The sequence below is a fragment of the Halichoerus grypus genome, chromosome 7 (genome assembly GCF_964656455.1).
Source record: "Halichoerus grypus chromosome 7, mHalGry1.hap1.1, whole genome shotgun sequence".
NCBI classification, from domain to species: Eukaryota; Metazoa; Chordata; class Mammalia; order Carnivora; family Phocidae; genus Halichoerus; species Halichoerus grypus.
In genome coordinates this window covers 93,076,217-93,103,260 of record NC_135718.1, presented here as the reverse complement: position 1 = coordinate 93,103,260, position 27,044 = coordinate 93,076,217, and the positions used below count along the sequence as shown (strand labels likewise).

The window sequence follows — 27,044 nt, the reverse complement described above, 5'->3', positions numbered from 1 at the left end:
AAAACAGACTCTTAACTATAGAGAACAAACTGATGATTACCTGGGAGGATGGGTGAAATAGGTGTTGGGAATTAAGAGTACGCATAATTATCTTGATGAGCATGGGGTAATATATGGATTGTTGAATCACTATATTGTACACTGGAAGCCAATATAACACTGTATTTTAAATACACTGGGAACAAAATAAATTTTTAAAAAAGAGTAAAAAATATTCCATTGTATGTATATACCACATTTTGTTTATCCATACATCTTTCAGTGGCATTTGGGTGATTCTACCTTTTGGCTATTATAAAATGTTACCATGAAAAAAATAAAATAAAATAAAATGTCATGAACATAGGTGTACAAATATCTTTTTTTTTTAATATTTTATTTATTTATTTGACAGAGAGAGAAACAACAAGAGAGATAACACAAGCAGGGGGAATGGGAGAGGGAGAAGCAGGCTTCCCGCGGAGCAGGGAGCCTGATGCGGGGCTCGATCCCAGGACCCTGGGATCATAACCTGAGCGGAAGGCAGACGCTTAACCGACTGAGCCACCCAGGCGCCCCTGTACAAATATCTTTTTGTGTCCTTGCTTTCAAAACTTTTGAGTTTTGAGTTTCCAAAAGTGGAATTGCTAGATCCTGTGGTAATTCTGTTATTAATTTTTTGAGGAACTGCCATACTGTTTTCCATAGCAACTGTACCATTCCCACCAACAGTGCATAAGGGTTCCAATTTCTCCACTGCCTCACCAACACTTATTTTCTGTTCCTTTTTTTCAGTGTTATGAGGTATAATTGACAAAATTGTATATTTTTAGTGTATACAACTTGATGTTTTGATATATGTATGCATTGTGAAATGATTGCTCCAAATTAATTAACATATCCATCACCTCACATGGTTTCCATTTCTCTTTTACTTTTTCTTTGTGTGTTTGGTGAGAAATAAATACATCTACCCTTTTAGCAAATTACAAGTATACAATATTGTTAACTATAGTTACATTGCTATACATTAGATTAGAACTTACTCATCCTGCAGAGCTAAAACTTTGTACACTTGAGCCAACATCTTCCCATTTTGCCCCTGGCAACCACCATTTTATTGTCTGCTTCTATGAGTTTGACTTTTAGATTCCACAAAAAAATGAGCTTAAGCAGTATTTGTCTGTGTCCAGCTTATTGCACTTTGTATAACATCCTCCAGGTTCATCCATGTTGTCTCAAATGGCAGGATTAGCTTCTTTATTAAAGCTGAATAATATTCCTTTGTGTATACATATACCATGTTTTCTTTATTAATCTATCAGTGGACACTTGGATTGCCATATCTTGGCTATTGTGAACAATGGTGTAGTGAACATAAGAAGGCAGATACCTCTTTGATATTCTGTTTACATTTCCACTGGATACATGCCCAGAAGTGGGATTGCCAGATCATATGGTAGTTCTATTTTTAATTTTTTGTGGGACATCCATACTGGTTTGTATAATGGCTGTACCAATTTACATTCCCACCAACAGTGCACAAAGATTTTCTTTTCTCCACATCTTGCCAACACTTGTTATCTTTTTATCTTTTTGATGATAGCCATTTTGGCAGGTGAGAGGTGATACTGTAATTTTATGATTGATTTGCATTTCCATGATGATTAGTGATGTTAAACACCTATCGTATACCTGTTAGGGCCATTTGTATGTCTTCTTTGGAGAAATATTTATTCAGATTCTTTGCCCATATTTTTTTATTAGGGTTAATTTTTTTCTTGCTGTTGAATTGTTTGAGCTCCTTTTTTGTTATGGATATTAACCTCTTATCATCTATCTGGCTTACAAATATATTCTCTCATTCAGTAGGTTGCCTTTTCACTCTGTTGGTTGTTTCCTTTGATGTGCAGAAGCTTTTAAATTTCATGCAATCTGATTTGTCTACTTTCATTTTTGTTGCCTGAGTTTTTGGTGTCATATCCAAAAAAGTCATTGCCATTGCCCAGACCAATGTCAAGAAGCATTTCCCTTATGTTTTCTTCTAGTAGTTTTATGGTTTTAAGTCTTATGTTTAAGTCTTTAGTTCATTTTGAGTGGATTTTAAAAATAAGATGCAAGATAAGGGTTCAATTTAATTCTTCTGCATGCGGACACCATTTCCCAACACCATTTGTTGAACAAACTATCCTTTCACCATGTACATTCTTGGCACTCTTGTCAAAAATCAGTTGACTATAAATGCATGGATTTATTGCTGGGCTCTTTATTTTGTTCCACTGGTCTATATATCTGTTTTTATGGCAGTACTATACTATTCTGATTACTATGGCTCTGTAATATATATTGAAATCAGGAGGTATCATGCCTCCAGCTTTGTCTTTTTTTTAAGATTTATTTATTTATTTTAGAGACAGAGAGTGCATGACCAGTGGCAGGGGCAGAGACAGGGAAAGGGGAAGTAGACTCACCATTGAGTGGGGAGCCCAATGCGGGACTTCATCTCAGGACCCTGAGATCATGACCTGAGCCAAACCCAAGAGTTAGATGCTTAACTGACTGAGCCAGCAGGTGCCCCTCGAGCTTTGTTCTTTTTGATTAAGATTACATTTGCTATTTGGGGTCTTTTGTGGTTCTATACAAATTTTAGGATTGTTTTTTCTATTTATGTAAAATGGCATTGGGATTTTGATAGGGAATGAATTGAATCTGTAAAGCACTTTGAGTAGTAAGGACATTTTAGCAATATTAATTCTTTCAATCCACGAATATGGAATATCTTTACATTTATCCATGTTTTCTTTAATTTTCCTCACCAGTGCTTTACAATTTTTAGTATAGAAATCTTTCACATCTTTGGTTGATTCCTCTTTTCTTTTTTGTTGTTGTTGCTATTATAAACGAGATTATATTCTTTTTATTTCCTTTTCACATGGTTCATTGTTTGTGAATAGAAATACAACTTATTTTGAATGTTGATTTTCTTTTTTATTATTCTGCAACTTTACTAAATTAATTCACTAGCTCTAACAGGGTCTTTTGTTTTTAATTCTTTAGGGTGTTCTACATATATGATCATGTCATCTGCAAACAGATAATTTTACTTCTTCATTTCTGCTTTGAATGCCTTTCACTTCTTTCTCTTGTCTAATTGCTATAGCTAGAACTTGAATAGAAGTGGTAAGATTGGGCATCCTTACCTTGTACTGGGTCTTGAGGAAAAGCTTTCAGTTTTTCCCCATTGGTTTTCGTGCTAGCTGTGGAGACTCTATATAGATAATCCTTTATTGTGTTGAGGTACGTTCCTACTATATCTATTTTGTTGAGACTTTTTATCATGAATGAATGTTGAATTTTTTTAAATGCTTTTCTGCATCTTTTGAGATAATCATGTGGTTTTTATCTTTCATTCAATTAATGTGGTGTATCACATGGATTTATTTGCATATGTTGAACTATCTTGCATCCCATGGATGAATCCCACTTGGTCATGGTGTGTAATCTTTTTAATGTGCTGTGAAATTTGGTTTGCTAGTGTTTTATTAAGGAGTTTGCATCTATGTTTATCAGAGATATTGGCCTGTAGTTTTCTTTTCTTCTGGTGTATTAGTCTGGCTTTGGTATCAGGGTCATGCTGGCCTCATAAAATGAGTTTGGAAGTGTTCTCTCTTCTAGTTTTTGGAAGAATTGAAGAAGGATTCATATTAATTCTTCTTTGAATGTTTGGTAGAATTCACCCATGAACCCAGCTATCTGTTCCTGAATTTTCTTTTTCTGGGAGATATTTGATTATTGCTTCAATCTCTTTATTTGTTATTGGTCTGTTCAAGCTTTCTCTTCTTGATTCAATGTTAGTAAATTGTATGTTTCTAGGAATTTATCTATCCCTTCTAGTTTATCCAATTTGTTAGCATATAGTTGTTCTTAATAGTCTTTTATGATTCTTTTTATTTCTGAAGCATCTGTTGTAATGTCTCCTCTTTTATTTCTGATTTTATTTGAGTCTTCTTTTTTCTTAGTATATTTTAGGATTTGACCATTTTGTTTATATTTCAAAACACTAACTCTTAGTTTCATTGATTTTTTTTCCCTATTGTTTTTCTGTTCTCTATGTGACTTATTTCTGCTCTGATCTTTATTATTTATTTCCTTCTGCTCACTTTGTGCTTAGTTTGTTCTTTTTCTAGTTCATTGAGGTGTAAAGTTAGATTGTTTATTTGGGATTGTTCTTTTTTAATGTAGACATTTATTGCTTTCCTCTAAGTACTGCTTTTGATACATCCATAAGTTGTGTTTTTGTTTTCATTCATCTTGAGATCTTTGTAAACTTCCCTTTTGATTTCTTCCTTGATCCAATGGTTGTTCAAGAGTATGTTGTTTAGTTTCCCTGCATGTGTGAATCTTCACATTTTCTTACAGTTACTGAATTCTACTTTCATTATATTGTGGTTGGAAAAGATATTTGGAATTATTTTAATTCTCTTACATTTTTAAGACATGTTTTTTTACCTCTAATGATCTAGGTTGGAAAATATGCACTTGAGGAGAACGTGTATTCTTCTGCTGATGGTGAAAAGTTTTGTATAAGTCTGTTAGGTACACTTGGTCTATAGTGTTGTTCAAGTCAGCTGTTTTTTAATTGTTTTTCTATGAGGATGTTTTAACCATTATTGAAAGTGGGACGTTGGGGCACCTGGGTGGCTCAGTCAGGGTCCTGGGATGGAGCCCCACATCAGGTTCCCTGCTCAACAGGGAGCCTGCTTCTCCCTTTGCCTCCCCTCCCTGCTTGTGCTTTCTCTCTGTCTCTCTCAAATAAATAAATAAAATCTTGAAAAAAAAGAAGGTGGGACATCGAAGACTCCTACTATTATTATATTGCTGTATCTGTCTTCCAATCTGTCAATATTTGCTTTATATAGTTAGGTGCTCTGATGTTGAGTATATATATATTTATAATTGTTATTTTGTCCTGTTTAATTGATCCTTTTATCATTATATAATAACCTTATCTCTAGAGAGTTTTTTAATTAAATTCTATTTTCTGTGATATAAATACAGTCACCCTTGCTTTGTTTTGGTTACCATTTGCATGGAATATTTTTTCCATCCCTTCACTTTTTTTTTCATCTCCAAAAAAGTTTATTAGCATGATTAAAAACATTTTTTGAATAATGACAGAATTTCTCAATATGAAAGAGCATCAGTGGCTCTATTTTATAACAAACTAGTTGCAAATGAATGGACAGCTTTATTACCAGTCTTCATTTTATTAAAAACAATCCATATTTATTGGTTCCATGTGAATTCATGACTATTGCTTTGCCTGGGAATGAGTCTCTACTGCAATTAAGTAGAGAAAATATCTTCCATAATTGACCTGTATTACTGAGTAAAGAGTTGATAAAAATCCTCAAAGAATTGGGTTTTTGTTTTTTAAAAACATTCTTTTTATACACTACAAAGAAATAATTAGTATTTTGACTTTTTAAATTCCTACATGATATTCAGAATGGCAGTCTCCAAAGGTCCTCCCTTCACATGTGTAATTGCAAAAACAGACACTCTTCTGGAGTGTACATTCTTGCTGTGAAGACTTGGGCCTCCATATGTTAGTACTGGTTTGAAAATAAAAACAGCATCATCCAGAATGTAGTAGTCATTGTATGTGTTGCTTTGACACAGGTATGGTAGGCTGGTGAAAGCTTCAATAACAAAACCAGCTTTTCTGAAAACTTTAGGCAGACCACTCCCTTGTTCTTGCCAACTCTGTCCCTTAATTTCTAAAATTTCTGATGGTTTCTCCCACTTGCCACCTGTTTTCCACATAGCGATGGAAGGGTAAAACCAGGGTAAGGATGACCCTGCCTCTAGTTGGCTCCAAGACACTTCTGATATCTTTTAGTAAGTCACAGGCTGATCATAGCAGTCCAGCAAATTGAAGCAGCTGATGACATCATACTGGAAGCCTTTATTCTGCATTCATTTATACCAGATATTCTGTATTTCTTCTTCTGAGGCTGTCATATCATAGTTTCAGATAGCTCAGTGGCATACATTTCTTCAAAATGAGGGCTCATGATTTTTGTGACTTCTCCATCTCCAGCACTGAAATCAAGAAGTCTATGGATTTTCCAGTTTGGATTAATTTTTAGTAGTCCCTGAAACTGATCTGGTGAAAACACAAACATTGAGCATCTTCCTAGCAACTCACTGATAGATGTTCTAGACATAAACAGGTTAAGAACAGATGACACAAAAGAGTGATATAATTGGATAAAAAGCCAGCCCGATTTCTCAATGCTGTTGTTTAAGATCTGTGTTCCTTGATCAAGGTTACTCTGAACAAAAACAGCCTGGAGTGATTAGCATAATTTCTCTCCATTGTACACATACTCCTGGTGGTTCCCCTTCCTGCTACCTGCTGCCACCATCGTACCGCTTGTCATGTTCACTTACAGGGAGTGGGTGAGCAGGTTCCACAGAGTCCACATCCTCTGCACTAACCATATGGTCACCAGGTTCAGGCACAGCCAACCCAGGAACAGTCTCATTAGGGGCCATGGCCACTCTTTTGATCACTGCCAGCACCTGGGTGAGGAGGAGAAGGTGCTGCCTGGCAGTGCTAGAGCTATCATGCCCAACTTGGCCATCCAGCCCCTCTCCATCCCTTCACTTTTAGCCCAGGTGTGTCTTTAAAATCTAAAGTGAGTCTCTTGTGGGCCACATATTGCTGGATCTTGGTTTGTTATTGTTTTTATCCATTCAGACCCTCTATACCTTTTGATTGGGGAATTTAATCCATTTACATTTAAGAAATTGTTGATAGGTGAGGACTTAATATTACCATTTTGTTAATTGTTTTCTGTCTAATTTGCAGCTGCTTTGTTCCTCTCTTGATGTCTTCCTTTGGGGGATTTTTGTAGTGCTTTGCTATGATTCTTTTTATCTTTTGTGTATCTACTAAAGGTTTTTTCTTTGTGATTACCTTGAGGCTTGCATAAATTATCTTGTAGTTAAAGTGTTTAAGTTAATAGAACTTAACTTCAATTGCATATAAAACTACATTTTTACTATGCCCCCCTTGTGTTCTTATAGTCAGAGACTTCTTTTTTACTTCTTCTTGTGTTGTATATCCATTAACAAATTTTTCTTCTTTAACTTTTAGATTAGCATTAAAAAAAATTTATGCATCACCATTACAATTTTACCTTGTTCTGCATTTGTCTATATAGTTTTCTTTACCAGTGAGATTTATGCTTTCATATGCTGGGGTTCAGATTGGTGAAGACTGTGGGGTCCTCAGTAGAGAAGGCTGTGGAAGTCCATGATGGTGGTGAGGGCTGCTGGAGCCTCCCTGCTCTCCTTCTCCCCCATGGGAAGTTGTAGCCAGCAGAATTCCTCTTGGCATTCAACTGTGCTGTCCTGAGGGTTAGGGTAATGCAGGTTAAGTGCCTCCTGTACTTTTCTGTGCACCATCTTCAGATTTTGTGCTCCACTGGGTTGCTGAAGTTTCTTAATTATACTCTGGAGCTCTCCCAAAGCTTTTTTGTCCATGGAGATTTGTTAAATTGTTGTTTTTGTGAGAGAACCTCCTCATCTGCCATCTTGCTGATGTCACTCCTCGTTTGTTAATTTTAATTTTTTCCAATTTTACTGAGATAAAATTGACATACTGTGTTAGTTTAAGGCTTGACTTATATATATTATGAAGTGATTACCACAACATACTGAGCTAACATCCATTATCTCATATAGATACAATAAATAGAAAAAGCGAAGGAAAGAAGGAAGAGAGGGAGGGAGGGAGGAGGGTTTCTTCTTAAGATGAGAATTTTTAGGATTTACTCTCTTAACAACTTTCCCGTATACCATACAGCAGTGTTAGTGGTAGTCACAATGCTGTATATCACATCCCTAGTACTTATTTATCTTATAAATGAAGTTTGTACCTTTCATCACTTTCTCCAATTTTCCTTCCCCACATGCCTGCCTCTGGTGATCATAAATCTGATCTCTTTTTCCATAAGTTTGGCTTTTTAAAAAGACTCCACATATAAGTGAGATCATCCAGTATTTGTCTTTCTCTGACTTCTTTCACTTAGCATAATGCCCTCATGTTGTCACAAATGGCAGGATTTCCTTGGGGTTTATTTTATGGCTGAATAATATTCCACTGTGTATATATACTATATCACAATTTCTTTATCTGTTCATTCATCACTGGACACAGGTTGTTTCCATGTGTTGGCTATTATAAATAATGCTTCTATGAATATGGAGGTGCAGATAGCTTTTGGGTTAGTGTTTTCATTTCCTTTGAATATATTCCCAGAGGTGAGATTGCTAGATCCTGTGGTCATTCTATTTTTGTTTGTTAGTTTGTTTTACAATCCTCCATACTGTTTTCCATAGTGGCTGTACCAGTTGCACCAATGTGCAAGGGTTCCCTTTCTTCCATATCCAGGCCAGCATTTGTTATCTTGTGTGTGTTTTTTTTTTATTAAGGCTATGCTAACAGACATGAGGTATCATCTCATTGTGGGTTTGATTTGCATTTTCCTAATAACTGGTGATGTTGAGCATCTTTTCAAGTACCCATTGCCCATTTTTATGTCTTCTTTGGAAAAATGCTTGTTCAGGTTTTTGACCATTTTTCAATCAGATTAATTGCCTTGTAGCTATTGAGTTATATGAGTTCTTTAAACATTTTGAATATTAATCCCTTATGAGATAAAGCTTTGCAAATATTTTTCCCATTCCATAGGTTATATTTTCACTTTGTTGTTTCTTTTTCTGTGCAGAAACTTTTTAAATTTGACATTGCCCCACTTGTTTAATTTTGCTTTTGTTTCTTGTGTTGTGTCATACCACAAAAAAATCAATGCCAAGACCCATGTCAAAGAGCTTTTTTCCTATGTTTTCTTCTAGGAGTTTTATAGTTTCGGGTCTTACATTTAAGATTTTAATCAATCTTGAGTTAATTTTTGTGAGTAGTGTAAGATGGTGTCTAGTGTCAATCTTTTACTCATGAATATCCAATTTTCCTCAGCACCATTTGTTGAAGAGACTCTTCTCCATCTAGTGTTCTTGGCTCCTTGTCAAGTAGTAGTTTACTGCATATGCTTCAGTTTATTTCTGAACTTCCAATTCTGTTCCAATGATCTATTTGTCTGTTTTTAATGCCAGGACCATCCTGTTTTGATTACCATAGCCTTATAACATAGCTTGAAATCAGGAAGTGTGATACCTCCTGCTTTATTCTTCTTTCTCAGGATTGCCTTGGCTATTCGGAATCTTTTTTGGTTCCATATAAATTTTAGGATTCTTTTTTCTACCTTAGCAAAAAAATGCCATTAAACTCTTAATAGGGATTATATTGAATCTATAGATGGCTTTCAGTAATGAACACAGAAATACCTTTCCATTTATTTGTGTCTTCTTCAATTTCTTTCATCAATGTCTTATAGTTTTCAGAGTACAGATCCTTCACCTTCTTGGTTAATTTTATTCCTAAGTATTTTATTGTTTTGATGCTATTGTAAATGAGAGCATTTTCTTTATTTCTTTTTCAGGTAATTTATTGTTAGTATATAGAAATATGACTGATTTTTGTATGTTAATTTGTATCCTGCAACTTTAATAACTTTCGGATTAGATCTAACAGGGTTTTGTTTTGTTATTTGGGGGTTTTTTTGGTGGAATTTTAGGATTTTCTATATACAAGGTCATATCATTAGCAAACAGAGACAATTTTACTTTCTCTTTTCCTATTCTGATGCCTTTCTTTTTCTTGCTTGGTTTCTCTGGTTAGGACTTCCAGTACTGTGTTGAATAAGAGTTAAAGGTGGGAACGCTTGTCTTGTTCCTGATATTAGAGAAAAAGTTTTCAACCATTCACCATTGAGTATGATGTTAGCTGTGATTTTTGTCAGATATTGCCTTTGTTATGTTGAGGTATGTTTCTTCTACACATAATTTATAAAGGAGTTTTTATCATAAACAGATGTAGAACTTTGTCAAATGTTTTTCCTGAGTCTACTGAGATAATCATATGATTTTTGTCTTTCATTCTATTCATGTGATGTAACTTATTTGTTGATTTGTATATGTTGAACCATCCTTGCATCCCAGGGAAAAATCCCACTTGATCATCATGTGTGTGCTATTGAATTTGGTTGGTTAGTATGTAGTTGAGAATTTTGCATCTATATTCATCAGTAATATTGGACTGTAATTTGTCTTCTAGTAGTGTCCTTTTCTGGTTTTGGTATCAAGGTAATGCTGGACTTGTAAAATGAGTTTGGGAGCATTCCCTTTTCTTTGATTTTTTGGAAGAGTTTGAGAAGGATAAGCATTAATTCTTCATTAAATTCTTAGCAAAATTTATCAGTAAAACCTTTATTTTTTTTTTTACTCAAATGTCATATTTTATTTCTTTTTTTAATTAGCATATAATGTATTATTTATTTCGGGGGTACAGGTCTGGGATTCGTCAGTCTTACACAATTCACAATGCTCAGCATAGCACATACCCTCCCCAATGTCCATCGCCCAGCCACCCCATCCCTCCCACCCCTCTCCTCTCCAGCAGCCCTCAGTTTGTGTCTTATGATTAAGAGTCTCTTATGGTTTGTCTCCCTCTCTGGTTTCATCTTGTTTCATTTTTTCCTCTCCTCCCCTATGATCCTCTGCCTTATTTCCCAAATTCCATATATCAGTGAGATCATATGATAATTGTCTTTCTCTGATTGACTTATTTTGCTTAGCATAATACCCTCTACATCGTTGCAAATGGCAAGATTTCATTTTTTTAATGGCTGCATAATATTCCATTGTATATATGTATATACACCACATCTTCTTTATCCATTCCTCTATCGATGGACATCTAGGCTCTTTTCATAGTTTGGGAAAACCTTTATTTTTAATAATAGTCATCCTAATGGATATGAAGTTGTATCTCACCATGGTTTTGATTTGCATTTTCCTTAATGATTAGTAATGTTGAGTATCCTTTCATGTGCTTATTGGCTATTTGTATAATCTTCTCTGGATAAATGCTATTCAAGTCCTTTGTCTATTTTTTAATTGGGTTTTGTTGTTGTTGTTGAGTTTTATTTTTTTTTAAAGATTTTTTTTTAATTTATTCATTTGAGACACAGAGATACAGAGAGAGAGAGAACATGAGCAGGGGGAGGTGCAGAGGGAGAGGGAGAAGCAGACTCCCCACTGAGCAGGGAGCCTGATGCGGGGCTCGATCCCAAGACCCTGGGATCATGACCTGAGCTGAAGGCAGAGGCTTAACCATCTGAGCCACCCAGGCTCCCTGTTGTTGAGTTTTAGAAGTTCATTATATATTCTGTATATTAACCTGTTGTATTATATGTGATTTGCAAATATTTTCTTCCATTCTGTGAGTTGCCATTTTACTCTTTTGAGAGTGTCTTTTGGTACCCAAAAGTTTTAAATTTTGATGAGGTCCAATTTGTCTATTTTTCCTTTAGTTGCCTATGCCTTTGGAGTCATATCCAAAAAATCAATGTTAGATTCAATGTCATGAAGATTTGTCTGTTTTCTTCTAGAGATTTTATAGTTTTACCTTTTATGTTTAAATAATGCACTATTGATACATGCAACAACTTGGATAGATGCGGAGTTAAAAAGTCAATTTTAAGTGTTGCATAATGTATGATTCCATTTATAGAAGATTTTAGAGGTGACAAAACTGTACTAATTGAAAACAGATAAGTGATTGCCAGAAGTTAGAGTTAGCAGGCAGTTGTGACTCTTAAGGGTTAACATGAAGGAGTTTGTTATTTGTGATGGAACAGTTCCATAATCTGTATTCTATAACAGTTCTATATTGTGGTGATGGTTACATAAATCTAGACATATGATAAAATTTCACAGAACTATACACAAAAAAAGAAGCACTTTGTAAAAAAGAATGATGAAATTTTAATAAGGTTCATACCTGAGTTAACAGTGTTATATCATCAATTTCCTGGGTTTTGACATGCACTAAGATTATATAAGCTATTGTCATTGGGGAAAGCTGACTCACTTCTTGTGAGTCAAACTATTTCAAAAAAAATAGTTATAATTCTATTTTTAAATGCCTTTAACATTTGCCGATTGTACTAAGAATAAAATCCAAACTATTTTCCAGGACCGACAATGCTTAGCATGATGTGGTTCCTGCCTGTCTTTTATCTAACCTTTTCCTGTACTATTTCTCTCTTACTACATTTTAGCCATTATCTTCCTTTCAATTCCTCAACCATAATAATTCCTCTCCTCCCTCAGAGCCTTTGTAACTGTTGTTCGTTCTGTCTGGAATGTTCCTCTCACAGCTGTATTGTGAAAGAACTATACTCTCTTCTGGGTGATGACATTTTTTTCTTCTTTATTCATTCAACAAATATTAATGCAGAGGGATGCCTGGGTGGCTCAGTCGGTTAAGCGTCTGCCTTCGGCTCAGGTAATGATCCCAGCGTCCTGGGATCAAGTCCCACATCAGGCTCCTTGCTCAGCGAGGAGGCTGCTTCTCCCTCTGCCTGCCACTCCCCCTGCTTGTGCTTTCTCTCTCTCTCTCTCTCTCTAATAAATAAATAAAATCTTTTAAAAAATATATTAATGCAGATTTAGGAGGCAGAGCCTTAAGGCAGCAGTGCAGTTTTGGACATATTGGTTTGAAGTGTTTGTAAGACAAGCAAATCATTAAAAATCTAGTTAGGTACATAGATCTGGAGCTAGATATAAAATTTGGGATCTGGGCCATATAATTTGATCAGTTTTATAGGAATGGAATGATACTTGAAGCCATGTGATTGAGTGAGATTACCTAGGAAGAGAATGTACTATGAGAAGGGTACTGGGAGGAAGAAAATCTGGGACCAAGCCTGGGGATCTCTAATAGAGCAAGGAGCAAATGGTAACATGGAAGCCAAGTAAGAGAGTGTTTCAAAAGGGGAGATTAGTCCAATGTATCAAATGCTGCTGAAAAAACATATCAGATAAACACGAAGTATATTAATTTTCTATAACCATATATTGATGTTATAACTAGAAAAATACTTTTTAAAATAATAATATGGAGTTTGACATCAGCATCATGGAATTTGTTCTGTCATAAATTACTAATAATAAAATAAACTCACACAGTCCTTTTAGAAATTATTTCAATAGTACGTATCAAGAGTTTTTAAAGTGTTCATAGCTTTTGACCCAGTAATCACATTTCCAAGAATCTAATTAAAGAAATAGTCTTTAGTGTGGAAAAGACTGTACCTCTGATGATATCCATGGCAATAATATTTATAATAGTGAAAAAATAAAAATTACCTCAATGTCCACTAGGGGAGTGTTAAATCAATGATGATAATTCACTCAATGGACTGTTATACTATCATTAAAAAATGATGTTTCTATAGACTTCTAGTTATAAAACATGGATGCATAACAGTAGCCTACATTTGGTAAATTCTAAGAAATATACTAAATGTGTTTTTTATTTTTATAATTTCTATGTGTTAATTTTTGCCATATTTATAAAATTATCTTTAATGACAATGAATTATCCTCTTGATGGAAAACCATGCTTTTAATAAGCTTGTTCGAATGATTGTCTTAACTTTTCCTTAAACTATCCTTTTTTCTATTATATTTTTGGTATATGGCACTTACTATGTTTTATTCCTGTCTTAGTCTATGCTACATTTATTCCTTTCCTTTGCAGTTATATGAAAGACAGTTAGTTGTATTTAAAATTCTGAATAGTGAAAAAAATAAAATAAAATTCTGAATAGTGAATAAGATTTTCAGAAGTAAAATTTAAAATATCCATTATTTATTATATACCAGGCAAATCTATACTTCTCTATCAAAATCAATAAATGTGTATTCTCCAAGGAGGCCTTACCTGACCACATTCACTCTCAAAATTAGGTTAAATCCTATTAGATAACCCCATAGTCCCAATGAATACACTCTAACTGACACTCATCATAGCAATCCCAAAGGCTCCTTTGTTGATGGTTGACATTTCTAGGAAATTAACTGGGGCATTATTGGAGGATTAGGGCAGAAGGAAGACATGGAATTTTATTTTATTTATTTTTTATTAAAGATTTATGTATTTTTTATTTATGTATATTTATTTATTTATGTATTTATTTATGTATTTTGAGAGAGAGAGTGTGTGTGAGCAGGGGGAGGGACAGAGGCAGAAGGAGAGAGAGAATCTCCAGCACACTCTACACTGAGCATGGAGCCGGAAGCAGGCTGGATCTCACGACCCTGAGATCAGGACCTGAGCCAAAACCAAGAGTCGGAGGCTTAACCAACTGAGCCTGCCGGGTGCCCCAGAAGCTGTGGAATTTTAGGGTGACCCTCATTATCTGATTTTTTATTCTAGGGATTCCCTATAATGAAACCATTGCCCCTATTCCAAAAATACCTATCGGGAAAAATTCCAGTCAATTCAACTACTCCTTAAATCTTAAAGATTTTAAAGATAAAAATTCCTTAAAGAGGAAGCATGTCAGATTACTAAGAGAATTTTTGTTAAAGCCTCCAGATGTCATTTGAAACCTTCCTTGAAAGATTATGTTGGGGGTGGCTGGGTGGCTGTCGGGTAAGTGTCTTACTTCAGGTCATGATCTCAGAGTCCTGGGATGGAGCCCCACATGGATCCCTGCGTGGGGTCCGAGTAGGGTCCAAGTAGGGCTCTGCACTCAGCAGGGAGTCTGCTTCTCCCTCTCCCTCTGCCCCTCACCCTGCTTGTATTCTCTCTCTCAAATAAAATCTTTTTTTTTTTAAGAATATGTTGTTTTGAAGTCAGATTCATATAGAAATAATTCTAAGAGATTAGTTTTAGAAATTCCATTACACAGTTCATTGAAATTAAAACATGAGGGTATTTATTTAAAGGTCCCCATAATCTCAATTCATTCAGGACTCTAACTATGTATAGTATTTTCAACATGTTGGAAATAGTATTACAACTTCTTTGTGATTCATAAAGTTCAATGGGGAGGAAGTTATATGGTAGAAAAAACCAGACTCTTGAAAATCTGGTATATGTATAAATATAAATAATGCCTTAGCTAAATAACAAATTCAATATATCATGATTTAATTTCAGAATAATTTTGTCTATGAGAAGTAAAAAGAGGATTTTTTTTTTACAGAATTCCATAATACTTACCAAGCAGTTGGCCACTTTGGGACAGAAGCCTGGCATATATACAACTCTGAGGAGAAGAATTTATCTTCCATATGACAAAATGAAGAATGGGTATTTAATTTTAAAATGTCACATATAAATTTTATTTTTAAAATTTAGTAAAATAACTATCAGAAATTTAAAGTAAAGAGGGGGAAATGAACCATGAGAGACTATGGACACCGAGAAACAATCTGGGGGTTTCAGAGGAGAGGAGGTTGGGGGTAGGGGGTAACAGGGTGATGGGTATTGAGGAGGGCACATACTGTGATGAGCACTGGGTGTTATACTTAACTAATGAATCATTGAACACTACATCAAAAACTAATTATGTACTATACAGTGGCTAACTAAGCATAATAAAAAAAAAGAAATTTTAAAAAACCCTAGTGGAATTTCATGTAATATATGTAATTTCCAAGTAGCTTCTTTCATGATGCACAAAAAAATTGTAACAATCAGAACTAGTTACCAACTTAGAAACTGCCAGTCACACTTCTGGATTATCATTTTACAACTGATATTAATAGCTAAACTTCAGTCCCAGAGCCTCATTCAGGATGTGGGCAAATCCTGGCAATATCTCAAAATGCTTCCTGCCGGTTCAGAAAAGTGAACCACAGTGGTGTAACTGATGCCACAATCATTACCACCATTAATGGTAACCACACACATACACACAACAAATCCCACCTGAAAGATAAAATCTGTTACTGTTAAATTCAGTAAGTGCTTATGGGGTTTAGACAGGCTTTCTTAATCTATTACAACTAGGCACAGGGCAAGGTGCTTATAACTAAAAGATACAATTCCTGCCCTCAATGACCTTACCTGAGGTGGGGAGACAAGTAAAAAATAGAGATGAACCCAGGTGAAATGGAATAGAGGGTGCACCAGTTAAGGTTTGGATGAAAGGGAATCAAGGAGGACTTTTCTAAAGAGGTGACGTCTGCATTATTGAAAAGATATAAAAGTTAGCCAATTGGGGGAGCATTCCAAACAGAGAGGCAACATATACAAGAGCTTTCAAGAAGAAACCTGAGAAGGCAGACACATTTCAGGAGATGCAAAGAAGTTGAATTCATGGGTAAAGTAAAGGATGACATTCAGAAAGAGAAGATGGTTTTAAACAATCATAATAATCTGGGGCTAAAATTCTTGCTGACTTTATAAAACTTTGGGAGATAGGGAGGTAGGAGAAATAGCCATTATAAAACCATCTAAAGGCTTGTCTGATTTAGTAGGCAGGTAGGAAGGTTATAGGTACCATTTGTTTCTTCTCTAGTGTTAACTTTATGGAGTTTCATATACACATGATGTATTTTTGTACACTTTTTTGTGTACAATTGTACACAAAATGTACACAAAATGTACACATGATGTAATTGTACACTTTTAAAGTGTACAATTCAATGGCTTTTAGTATATTTACAGAGTTGTGGAACTATCACCACTGTTCAATTCTAGAACATCTTTATCAACTCAAAAAGAAACCCTATTCTCTCCTCCTCCCAGCCCTTGGTACTACTAATCTATTTTCTCTCTCTATGGATTTGCCTATTCTGGATATTTCCTATCAAGAGAATCATACAATATATGGTCTTTTGCAACTGGCTTCTTTCAGTTAGCATAATGTTTTCAGGGTTCATCCATGTTGTAGTATGTATCAGTATTCCATTCCTAAAAAGGAATAAAAATTGCCAAATAATATTCCATTATATGGATACGCCAACTTCTAAAAAAATTCATTCTTCAGGTGATGGACATTTTGATTTTGTGCACTTTTAGACTATTATGAGTAGTGCTGCTGTGAACATTTATTTACAAGTCTTTGTGTAGACATAATGTTTTTATTTCACCTGGGTGTATACCTAGGATTGAAATTGTGAGTCATATGGTATCTAATTTCATTTCTTTGTTGTCAGAGAAAATATCTTGTGTGATTTCAATTCTCTTATATGTATTGAAGTTTGTTTCATGGCCTAACATACAGTCTGTCCTGGGGAATTTTCCATGTGCACTTGTGAAGAATGTATAGTCTGTTGTTGGGTGGAGTGTCCTGTAGATATCTGTTAGGTCTAGTTGGTATAGAGAGTTGTTTAAGTGTTCTATCTCTTTGTTGGTCTTTTGCTAGTTGTTCTATCCCATTATTGAAAATGGTATATCAAAGTCTCCAACTATTATTATTGTTGAACTGTCTATTTCCCCCTTCATTCTGTCAGTTTTTACTTCATGTATTTTGGGTCTCTGTTGTCAGATGAATATGTTTATAATTATTATACTTTCCTGATGGATGACAGACTATCTTTATATTATAAAATGTTCTTTATCTTTGTACTGTTTTTGCTTTAAATTTATTTTCTCTGATACTACTATAGCCATTCCAGCTTTCTATGGTTGCCTTTGCATAATATCTTTTTTTTACCCTTTACTTTCAACATACTTGTATTTTTTTAAGATTTTATTTATTTATTTGAGAAATAGAGAGAGAGCGTGCACAAGCAGGAGGAGGGGCAGAGGGAGAGGGAGAAGCAGACTCCCCGCTGGGCAGGGAGCCTGATGCGGGGCTCCATCCCAGGACCCGGAGATCATGACCTGAGCCGAAGTCAGATGCTTAACTGACTGAGCCACCCAGGTGCCCCTCAACATATCTGTATTTTTGAATCTTAAATGTATCTCCTATAGACAACATATAGTTGGAACTTATTTTGTTATCAGTCTGATAATCCCTGCCATTTGATTAGACTGTTTAGTACACTCACATTTAAAGTTATTATTGATATAGTTGGATTTATGTCTGCCATTTTATTTTCACTTTCTATATTTCTCATGTCTTTTTTGTTCCTCTGTTTCTCTATTGTTTTCTTTTGCATTAAGTGAATATTTTCTAATATAACAATTTAATTACATTAATTTTTACTGCATTTTTGAAATATTTTGAAATCTAGGGCTAGCCATATACATATAGCACATTGCAACAATGGAAACACTTACACTGCACAACCAATTTGTAAGATAATTTTACATTATCACACAAAGCTAAAGATGCACATACCAATGGTTCAGCAATTCAATAGCAGCATATATTCTACAGAAATCCATGCACAAGTGCACCAGGAGATGTGTGTATTTGTAGCAGAATTGTTTCTAATAACAAGAAAAAAATTGAAATTCTAATTTCCATTCATAGTGAAATGGGTAAGCATCCTATAATTATGCTATAGAATATATGCATTATACAGCAGTAAAAATGAATCAAACACAACAACCCAAATCACCATGAATGAATTTCACAAACAACATTGAAAGAAAAAGGCAAGTCGTCATGGAAGAAAAGTACAGTATGATTCCATCTATATAAAGTGCAAAACTTGAAAAATTAAATAATATATTGTTTAACAATACATATAAGTGGTAAGCTAGTTTTATAAAGCATGAAAATTGACTTTTGTATATTAACCTTGTATCCTGCAACCTTGCTACAATTGCTTATTAGTTCCAGGATTTTTTTTTTTAATTTGTTCTTTGGGATTTTCTACATAGATAATCATGTCATCTGCAAATAAAGAACATTTTACTACTGACTTAAGCTCTGTTCTTACTCCTAGCCTTAAAAAACAATAATAATAGAGGTGCCTGGCTGGCTCAATTGGAAAAACATGCAACTCTTGATCTTAAGGTTGTGAGTTTGGGCCCCATGTTGGGTGTAGAGATTACTTAAAAATAAAATCTTTAAAAATAATAATAATAGGAGAAGAGCCCAAGATGGCAGAGGAGTAGGAGACCTTAATTTCATCTTGTCCCAGGAATTCAGCTAGATAGCTATCAAACCATTCTGAACACCTGCAAACTCAACCGGAGATGGAAGAAAAGAATAGCTTGCAACTCTACGAATAGAAAAGCGACCACTTTCTGCAAGGTAGGAGGTGTGGAGGAGTGAATCCAAGGTGATATATGGGAAAATAGACCATGGGGGGAGGAAGCCTCCGTCAACCGGCTACCTGCAAGTGATAGAGCGGGGAGAACAAAATCAGAACTTTTAGAAGTCTGCTCCAGTGAGGGACTTTGCTCAGGTGGCTAAGCGGGGGGTGAAACCCTCACTGGGGCAGTGTGGTCTCAAGATCCTCAGGGTCACAGGAAGACTGGGGGTGCCTGAGTGTGACAGAGCTCCCAGGTATCAGAGCAGGGAGGCCGGCTGCAAAGAGTAAGCACAGGAGTGAGCTCTCAGCTCGGGGTTGCCGTAACTGTGCTCCGTGGCACAGTCGGGCCACTGCTCTTTAAGCAGGGCCCCAATAAGCAGCAGAACTGGAGAGACACCCCCTCCTTCCCCAGGAGAGGCAGTGCAGGAGTCTGCTGGGTTTGGGTTGTGTGCCTGAGATAGAAACTCTCCGTCACATGCTGGGTGAGCACAGAGTGCAGCCAGAGAGTAGGGAGACAGGAGTGATTGACTGCTTTCCTAACCCTAACCCTAACCCTAACCCTAACCCTAACCCTAACCCTAACTGAGCTTTTAGCTCTGGGGCCAGAGATTGAGGACCACCATTTTTATTCTCATCCTCTAAAGCTGCACAGAAAGCCTTTGGGGAAAAAAAGCCACATAGAGCAAAAAGGAGCAGATTACTTAGCCTGGCACCTGACAAGGGCAGTGCAATTCTGCCTGGGGCAAAGACATTTTGAGAATGAATGCAACAGGCCCCTCCCCCAGAAGATCAGCAAGACTATCTAGCCTAGACCAAGTTTACCAACCAATGAGAACTGCAAACCTCCAGAGCTAGCAGAATACAGCACATAGAATTCATGGCTTTTTTTCCCATGATTCTTTAGTCTTTCAACTTTAATTTTTTAAATTTTCTTTACTTTTCTTTCTTAAAATTTTTCTTCTTTCCTTTTTCAACCAACTTCTTATCTTATCAATTCCTTTCTTAAAATCTTTTTTAATTTTCATTTTACAGTCATATTCTATCCCTTCATTGTATTTAACCTTATTTTTATATAAGTTTTTCTTTCATTAAAATTTTGGGATACAGTTTCTTTTAACAGACCAAAATACACCCAAAATCTTCTGTATGGCTCTGTTCTATTCATCTGCCTGATCATATTCTCTCTTTCTCTCTCAATTCTTCCTTTTTTTGGAGGGGAGGGTTTGTTTTGTTAAAGTCTTTTTTAATTTTCATCTTTATAGTTACATTCTATCCTCTCAATGTATTTAATTTTATTTTTGTATATATAAATTTTTCTTTCTTTACAATTTTGAGATGTGGTTTCCTCTAACAAACTGACCAAAAGACACTAAGGACATAATGATTGCTCTGTTCTATTCACCTGTCTGTTTATAGCACTGTCTGTGTTGTTGTTGTTGTTGTTGTTTCTTTCTCTTTTGTTTTTTCTTGTTTAATTTCCATTTTTACAGTTGAATTCGATCCTTTCATTGCATTTAATTTTATTTTTGTACATATACAAGTTTTTTTTTTCTTTACAATTTTGGGATCTAGTTTTCTAAAACAACAGACCAAACTACACACAGAATCCAGCATATTGCTCTATTCTGCTCACCTGTCTGATTATATTTTTTTTCCCTGGTTTCAGGTTTCTTCTGATTTGTTTAGTCTATATTATTCTGGGGTCGTTGTTGCCCTTTTAGTATTTTGTTCTCCCATTTGTCTATTCTTCTCTGGACAGAATGACAAGATGGAAAGACTCACAAAAAAAAAGAGAACAAGAGGCAGTACTGACTGCCAGGGACCTAATCAATATGGACATTAGTAAGATGTCAGAACTAGAGTTCAGAATAACAATTATAAAATACTAGCTGGGCTTGAAAAAAAAGCACAGAAGACACTAGATAATCTCTTTCTGGAGAAATAAAAGAACTAAAATCTAACCAACTTGAAATCAGAAAGGCTATTAATGAGATGCAAAAAAAAAAAAATGGAGGCTCTAACTGCTAGGATAAAAGAAGCAGAAGAAAGAATTGGTGATATAGAAGACCAGACGATGGAGAATAAAGAAGCTGAGAAAAAGAGAGAGAAACAACTATTGGATCACAAGGGGAGAATTCGAGAGATATGTGATCCCATAAAGTGAAACAATATTAGAATAATTGGGATCCCAGAAGAAGAAGAAAGAGAGAGGGGGGCAGAAGGTATTTTGGAGCAAATTATAGCAGAGAACTTCCCTAATCTGGACAGGGAAACGGGCATCAAAACCCAGGAGGCACAGAGAACCCCCCTCAAAATCAATAAAAATAGGTCAACACCAACATCTAATAGTGAAACTTACAAATCTCAGAGACAAAGAGAAAATCCTGAAAGCAGCTCGGGACAAGAGGTCTGTAATCTATAAGGGTAGAAACATTAGGTTGGCAGCAGACCTATCCACAGAGACCTGGCACACCAGAAAGGACTGCCATGATATATTCAGGATACTAAACGAGAAAAATATGCAGCCAAGATTACTTTATCCAGCTAGGATGTCATCCAAAATAGAAGGAGTGATTAAAAAAAAAAAAAAACCAGGACAAACAGAAACTAAAAGAATTTGTGATCACCAAACCAGCCCTACAAGAAATATTGAAAGGAGTCCTCTAAGCAAAGAGAGAGCCTAAAAGCAACATAGACCAGAAAGGAACAGAAACAATATACAGTAACAGTCACCTTACAGGCAATACAATGGCACTAAATTCATATCTATCTAAATTCATATCTAAGCAAAAGATCAACAAGGAAATAAAGACTTTAAAAGACACACTGGACCAAATGGACTTCACAGATATATTCAGAACATTCCATCCCAAAGCAACAGAATACACATTCTTCTCAAGTGCACATGGAACATTCTCCAGAATAGATCACAACCTGAGTCACAAATCAGGTCTCAACTGGTACCAAGAGATTGGGATCATTCCCGGCATATTTTTGGACCACAATGCTTTGAAACTGGAACTCAGTCACAAGAGGAAAGTTGGAAAGAACCCAAATCCATGAAAGCTAAAGAGCATCCTACTAAAGAATGAATGGGTCAACCAGGAAATTAAAGAAGAATTTTTTAAAAATTCATGGAAACAAATGAAAATGAGAGCACAACTGTTCAAAATCTTTGGGATGCAGTAAAGGCGGTCCTAAGAGGGAAGTGTATAGCAGTACAACCCTTTCTCAAGAAACAAAAAAGTTCTCAACTACACAACCTAACCCTACACCTAAAGGAGCCAGAGAAAGAACAGCAAATAAAGCCTAAACCCAGCAGGAGAAGAGAATTAATAAAGATTAGAGCAGAAATCAATGAAATAGAAACCAAAGAACAGTAGAACAGATCAATGAAACTAGGAGCTGGTTCTTTGACAGAATAAGATTGATAAACCCCTGGCCAGACTTATCAAAAAGAAAAGAGAAAGAACCCAAATAAATAAAATAATGAATGAAAGAGGAGAGATCACAACCAGCACTGAAAAAATACAAAACAATTATAAGAACATATTATGAGCAACTATATGCCAACAAATTAGACAATCATTTTTTTTTTATTTAAATTTTTTATTATTATGTTAATCCCCATACATTACATCATTAGTTTTAGATATAGTGTTCCATGATTCATTGTTTGTGCATAACACCCAGTGCTCCATGCAGAACGTGCCCTCCTCAATACCCATCACCCGGCTAACCCATCCTCCCAACCCCCTCCCCTCTAGAACCCTCAGTTTGTTTTTCAGAGTCCATTGTCTCTCATGGTTCTTCTCCCCCTCCGATTTCCCCCCCTTCATTCTTCCCCTCCTGCTACATTCTTCTTCTTTTTTTCTTTCTTAACATATATCGCATTATTTGTTTCAGAGGTACAGATCTGAGATTCAACAGTCTTGCACAATTCACAGCGTTTACCAGAACACATACCCTCCCCAGTGACCATCACCCAGTCACCCCATCCCTCCCACCCCACCCCCAACTCCAGCAACCCTCAGTTTGTTTCCTGAGATTAAGAATTCCTCATATCAGTGAGGTCATATGATACATGTCTTTCTCTGTTTGACTTATTTCGCTCAGCATAATACCCTCCAGTTCCATCCACATCGTTGCAAATGGCAAGATCTCATTCCTTTTGATGGCTGCATAATATTCCATTGTATATATATACCACATCTTCTTTATCCATTCATCTGTTGATGGACATCTTGGCTCTTTCCACAGTTTGGCTATTGTGGACATTGCTGCTATAAACATCGGGGTGCACGTAGCCTTTCGGGTCCCTACTTTTGTATCTTTGGGGTAAATACCCAGTAGTGCAATTGCTGGATCGTATGGTAGCTCTATTTTCAACTTTTTGAGGAACCTCCATACTGTTTTCCAGAGTAGCTGCACCAGCTTGCATTCCCACCAACAGTGTAGGAGGGTTCCCCTTTCTCCGCATCCCCGCCAACATCTGTCATTTCCTGACTTGTTAATTTTAGCCATTCTGACTGGTGTGAGGTGGTATCTCATTGAGGTTTTGATTTGGATTTCCCTGATGCCGAGCGATATTGAACACTTTTTCATGTGTCTGTTGGCCATTTGGATGTCTTCTTTGGAAAAATGTCTGTTCATGTCTTCTGCCCATTTCTTGATTGGATTCTTTGTTCTTTTGGTGTTGAGTTTGATGAGTTCTTTATAGATTTTGGATACTAGCCCTTTATCTGATATGTCATTTGCAAATATCTTCTCCCATTCTGTCAGTTGTCTTTTGGTTTTGTTGACTGTTTCCTTTGCTTTGCAAAAGCTTTTTATCTTGATGAAGTCCCAATAGTTCATTTTTGCCCTTGCTTCCCTTGCCTTTGGTGATGTTTCTAGGAAGAAGTTGCTGCGGCTGAGGTCGAAGAGGTTGCTCCCTGTGTTCTCCTTTAGGATTTTGATGGACTCCTGTCTCACATTGAGGTCTTTCAACCATTTGGAGTCTATTTTTGTGTGTGGTGTAAGGAAATGGTCCAGTTTCATTCTTCTGCATGTGGCTGTCCAATTTTCCCAACACCATTTGTTGAAGAGACTGTCTTTTTGCCATTGGACATTCTTTCCTGCTTTGTCAAAGATTAGTTGACCATAGAGTTGAGGGTCCATTTCTGGGCTCTCTATTCTGTTCCATTGATCTATGTGTCTGTTTTTGTGCCAGTACCATACTGTCTTGATGATGACAGCTTTGTAGTAGAGCTGGAAGTCCGGGATTGTGATGCCGCCAGCTCTGCTTTTCTTTTTCAACATTCCTCTGGCTATGCGGGGTCTTTTCTGGTTCCATACAAATTTGAGGATTATTTGTTCCATTTCTTTGAAGAAAGTGGATGGTATTTTGATGGGGATTGCATTGAATGTGTAGATTGCTCTAGGTAGGATTGACATCTTCACAATATTTGTTCTTCCAATCCATGAGCATGGAACGTTTTTCCATTTCTTTGTGTCTTCCTCAATTTCTTTCATGAGTATTTTATAGTTTTCTGAGTACAGATCCTTTGCCTCTTTGGTTAGATTTATTTCTAGGTATCTTATGGTTTTGGGTGCAATTGTAAATGGGATCGACTCCTTAATTTCTCTTTCTTCTGACTTGTTGTTGGTGTATAGGAATGCCACTGACTTCTGTGCATTGATTTTATATCCTGCCACTTGACTGAATTCCTGTATGAGTTCTAGCAGTTTTGGGGTGGAGTCTTTGGGATTTTCCACATAAAGTATCATATCATCTGCAAAGAGTGAGAGTTTGACTTCTTCTTTGCCAATTTGGATGCCTTTGATTTCTTTTTGTTGTCTGATTGCTGTGGCTAGGACTTCCAATACTATGTTGAATAGCAGTGGCGATAGTGGACATCCCTGCCGCGTTCCTGACCTTAGGGGGAAAGCTCTCAGTTTTTCCCCATTGAGAATGATATTCGCTGTAGGTTTTTCATAGATGGCTTTTATGATATTGAGGTATGTACCCTCTATCCCTATACTCTGAAGAGTTTTGATCAAGAAAGGATGCTGTACTTTGTCAAATGCTTTTTCTGCATCTATTGAGAGGATCATATGATTCTTGTTCTTTCTTTTGTTAATGTATTGTATCACGTTGATTGATTTGCGGATGTTGAACCAACCTTGCAGCCCAGGGATAAATCCGACTTGGTCGTGGTGAATAATCCTTTTAATGTACTGTTGGATCCTATTGGCTAGTATTTTGGTGAGAATTTTTGCATCCATGTTCATCAGGGATATTGGTCTGTAATTCTCCTTTTTGATGGGGTCTTTGTCTGGTTTTGGGATCAAGGTAATGCTGGCCTCATAAAATGAGTTTGGAAGTTTTCCTTCCATTTCTATTTTTTGGAACAGTTTCAGAAGGATAGGTATTAATTCTTCTTGAAATGTTTGGTAGAATTCCCCTGGGAAGCCATCTGGCCCTGGGCTTTTGTGTTTTGGGAGATTTTTGATGACTGCTTCTATTTCCTTAGTGGTTATAGGTCTGTTCAGGTTTTCTATTTCTTCCTGGTTCAGTTTTGGTAGTTGATACATCTCTAGGAATGCATCCATTACTTCCAGGTTATCTAATTTGCTGGCATAGAGTTGCTCATAATATGTTCTTATAATTGTTTGTATTTCTTTGGTGTTGGTTGTGATTTCTCCTCTTTCATTCATGATTTTGTTGATTTGGGTCATTTCTCTTTTCTTTTTGATAAGTCTGGCCAGGGGCTTATCAATCTTGTTAATTCTTTCAAAGAACCAGCTCCTAGTTTCGTTGATCTGTTCTACTGTTCTTTTGGTTTCTATTTCATTGATTTCTGCTCTGATCTTTATTATTTCTCTTCTCCTGCTGGGTTTAGGCTTTATTTGCTGTTCTTTCTCCAGCTCCTTTAGGTGTAGGGTTAGGTTGTGTACTTGAGACCTTTCTTGTTTCTTGAGAAAGGCTTGTATTGCTATATACTTTCCTCTTAGGACTGCCTTTGCTGTATCCCAAAGATTTTGAATAGTTGTGTTTTCATTTTCATTGGTTTCCATGAATTTTTTTAATTCTTCTTTAATTTCCTGGTTGACCCATTCATTCTTCAGTAGGATGCTCTTTAGCCTCCATGTATTTGAGTTCTTTCCGACTTTCCTCTTGTGATTGAGTTCTAGTTTCAAAGCATTGTGGTCTGAAAATATGCAGGGGATGATCCCAATCTTCTGGTACCGGTTGAGACCTGATTTATGACCTAGGATGTGATCTATTCTGGAGAATGTTCCATGGGCACTAGAGAAGAATGTGTATTCCGTTGCTTTGGGATGGAATGTTCTGAATATGTCTGTGAAGTCCATTTGGTCCAGTGTGTCATTTAAAGTCTTTATTTCCTTGTTGATCTTTTGCTTAGACGATCTGTCCATTTCAGTGAGGGGCGTGTTAAAGTCCCCCACTATTATTGTATTGTTGTCGATGTGTTTCTTTGCTTTTGTTATTAATTGCCTTATATAATTGGCTGCTCCCATGTTAGGGGCATAGATATTTACAATTGTTAGATCTTCTTGTTGGATAGACCCTTTAAGTAGGATATAGTGTCCTTCCTCATCTCTTATTACAGTCTTTGGTTTAAAATCTAATTTGTCTGATATAAGGATTGCCACCCCAGCTTTCTTTTGGTGTCCATTAGCATGGTAAATGGTTTTCCACCCCCTCACTTTCAATCTGGGGGTGTCTTTGGGTCTAAAATGAGTCTCTTGCAGACAGCATATCGATGGGTCTTGTTTTTTAACCCAATCTGATAGCCTGTGTCTTTTGATTGGGGCATTTAGCCCATTTACATTCAGGGTAACTATTGAAAGATAGGAATTCAGTGCCATTGTATTGCCTGTAAAGTGACTGTTACTGTATATTGTTTGTGTTC

General features: G+C 36.1%; 1 protein-coding gene and 1 pseudogene across 1 annotated transcript in view; one reads left to right on the top strand and one right to left on the bottom strand.

Annotated features, from left to right (window-relative positions):
- Positions 1-27,044, top strand: part of CATSPERE (catsper channel auxiliary subunit epsilon) — a 205,728-nt gene that overhangs the window by 96,928 nt on the left and 81,756 nt on the right. The window contains exon 9 of the mRNA XM_078076866.1: positions 15,171-15,277. Coding sequence (XP_077932992.1) covers positions 15,171-15,277 — 107 coding nt within the window. The remainder of the gene's footprint in view (positions 1-15,170; positions 15,278-27,044) is intronic.
- LOC118555475 (protein-L-histidine N-pros-methyltransferase pseudogene) lies at positions 5,473-6,530 on the bottom strand (annotated as a pseudogene).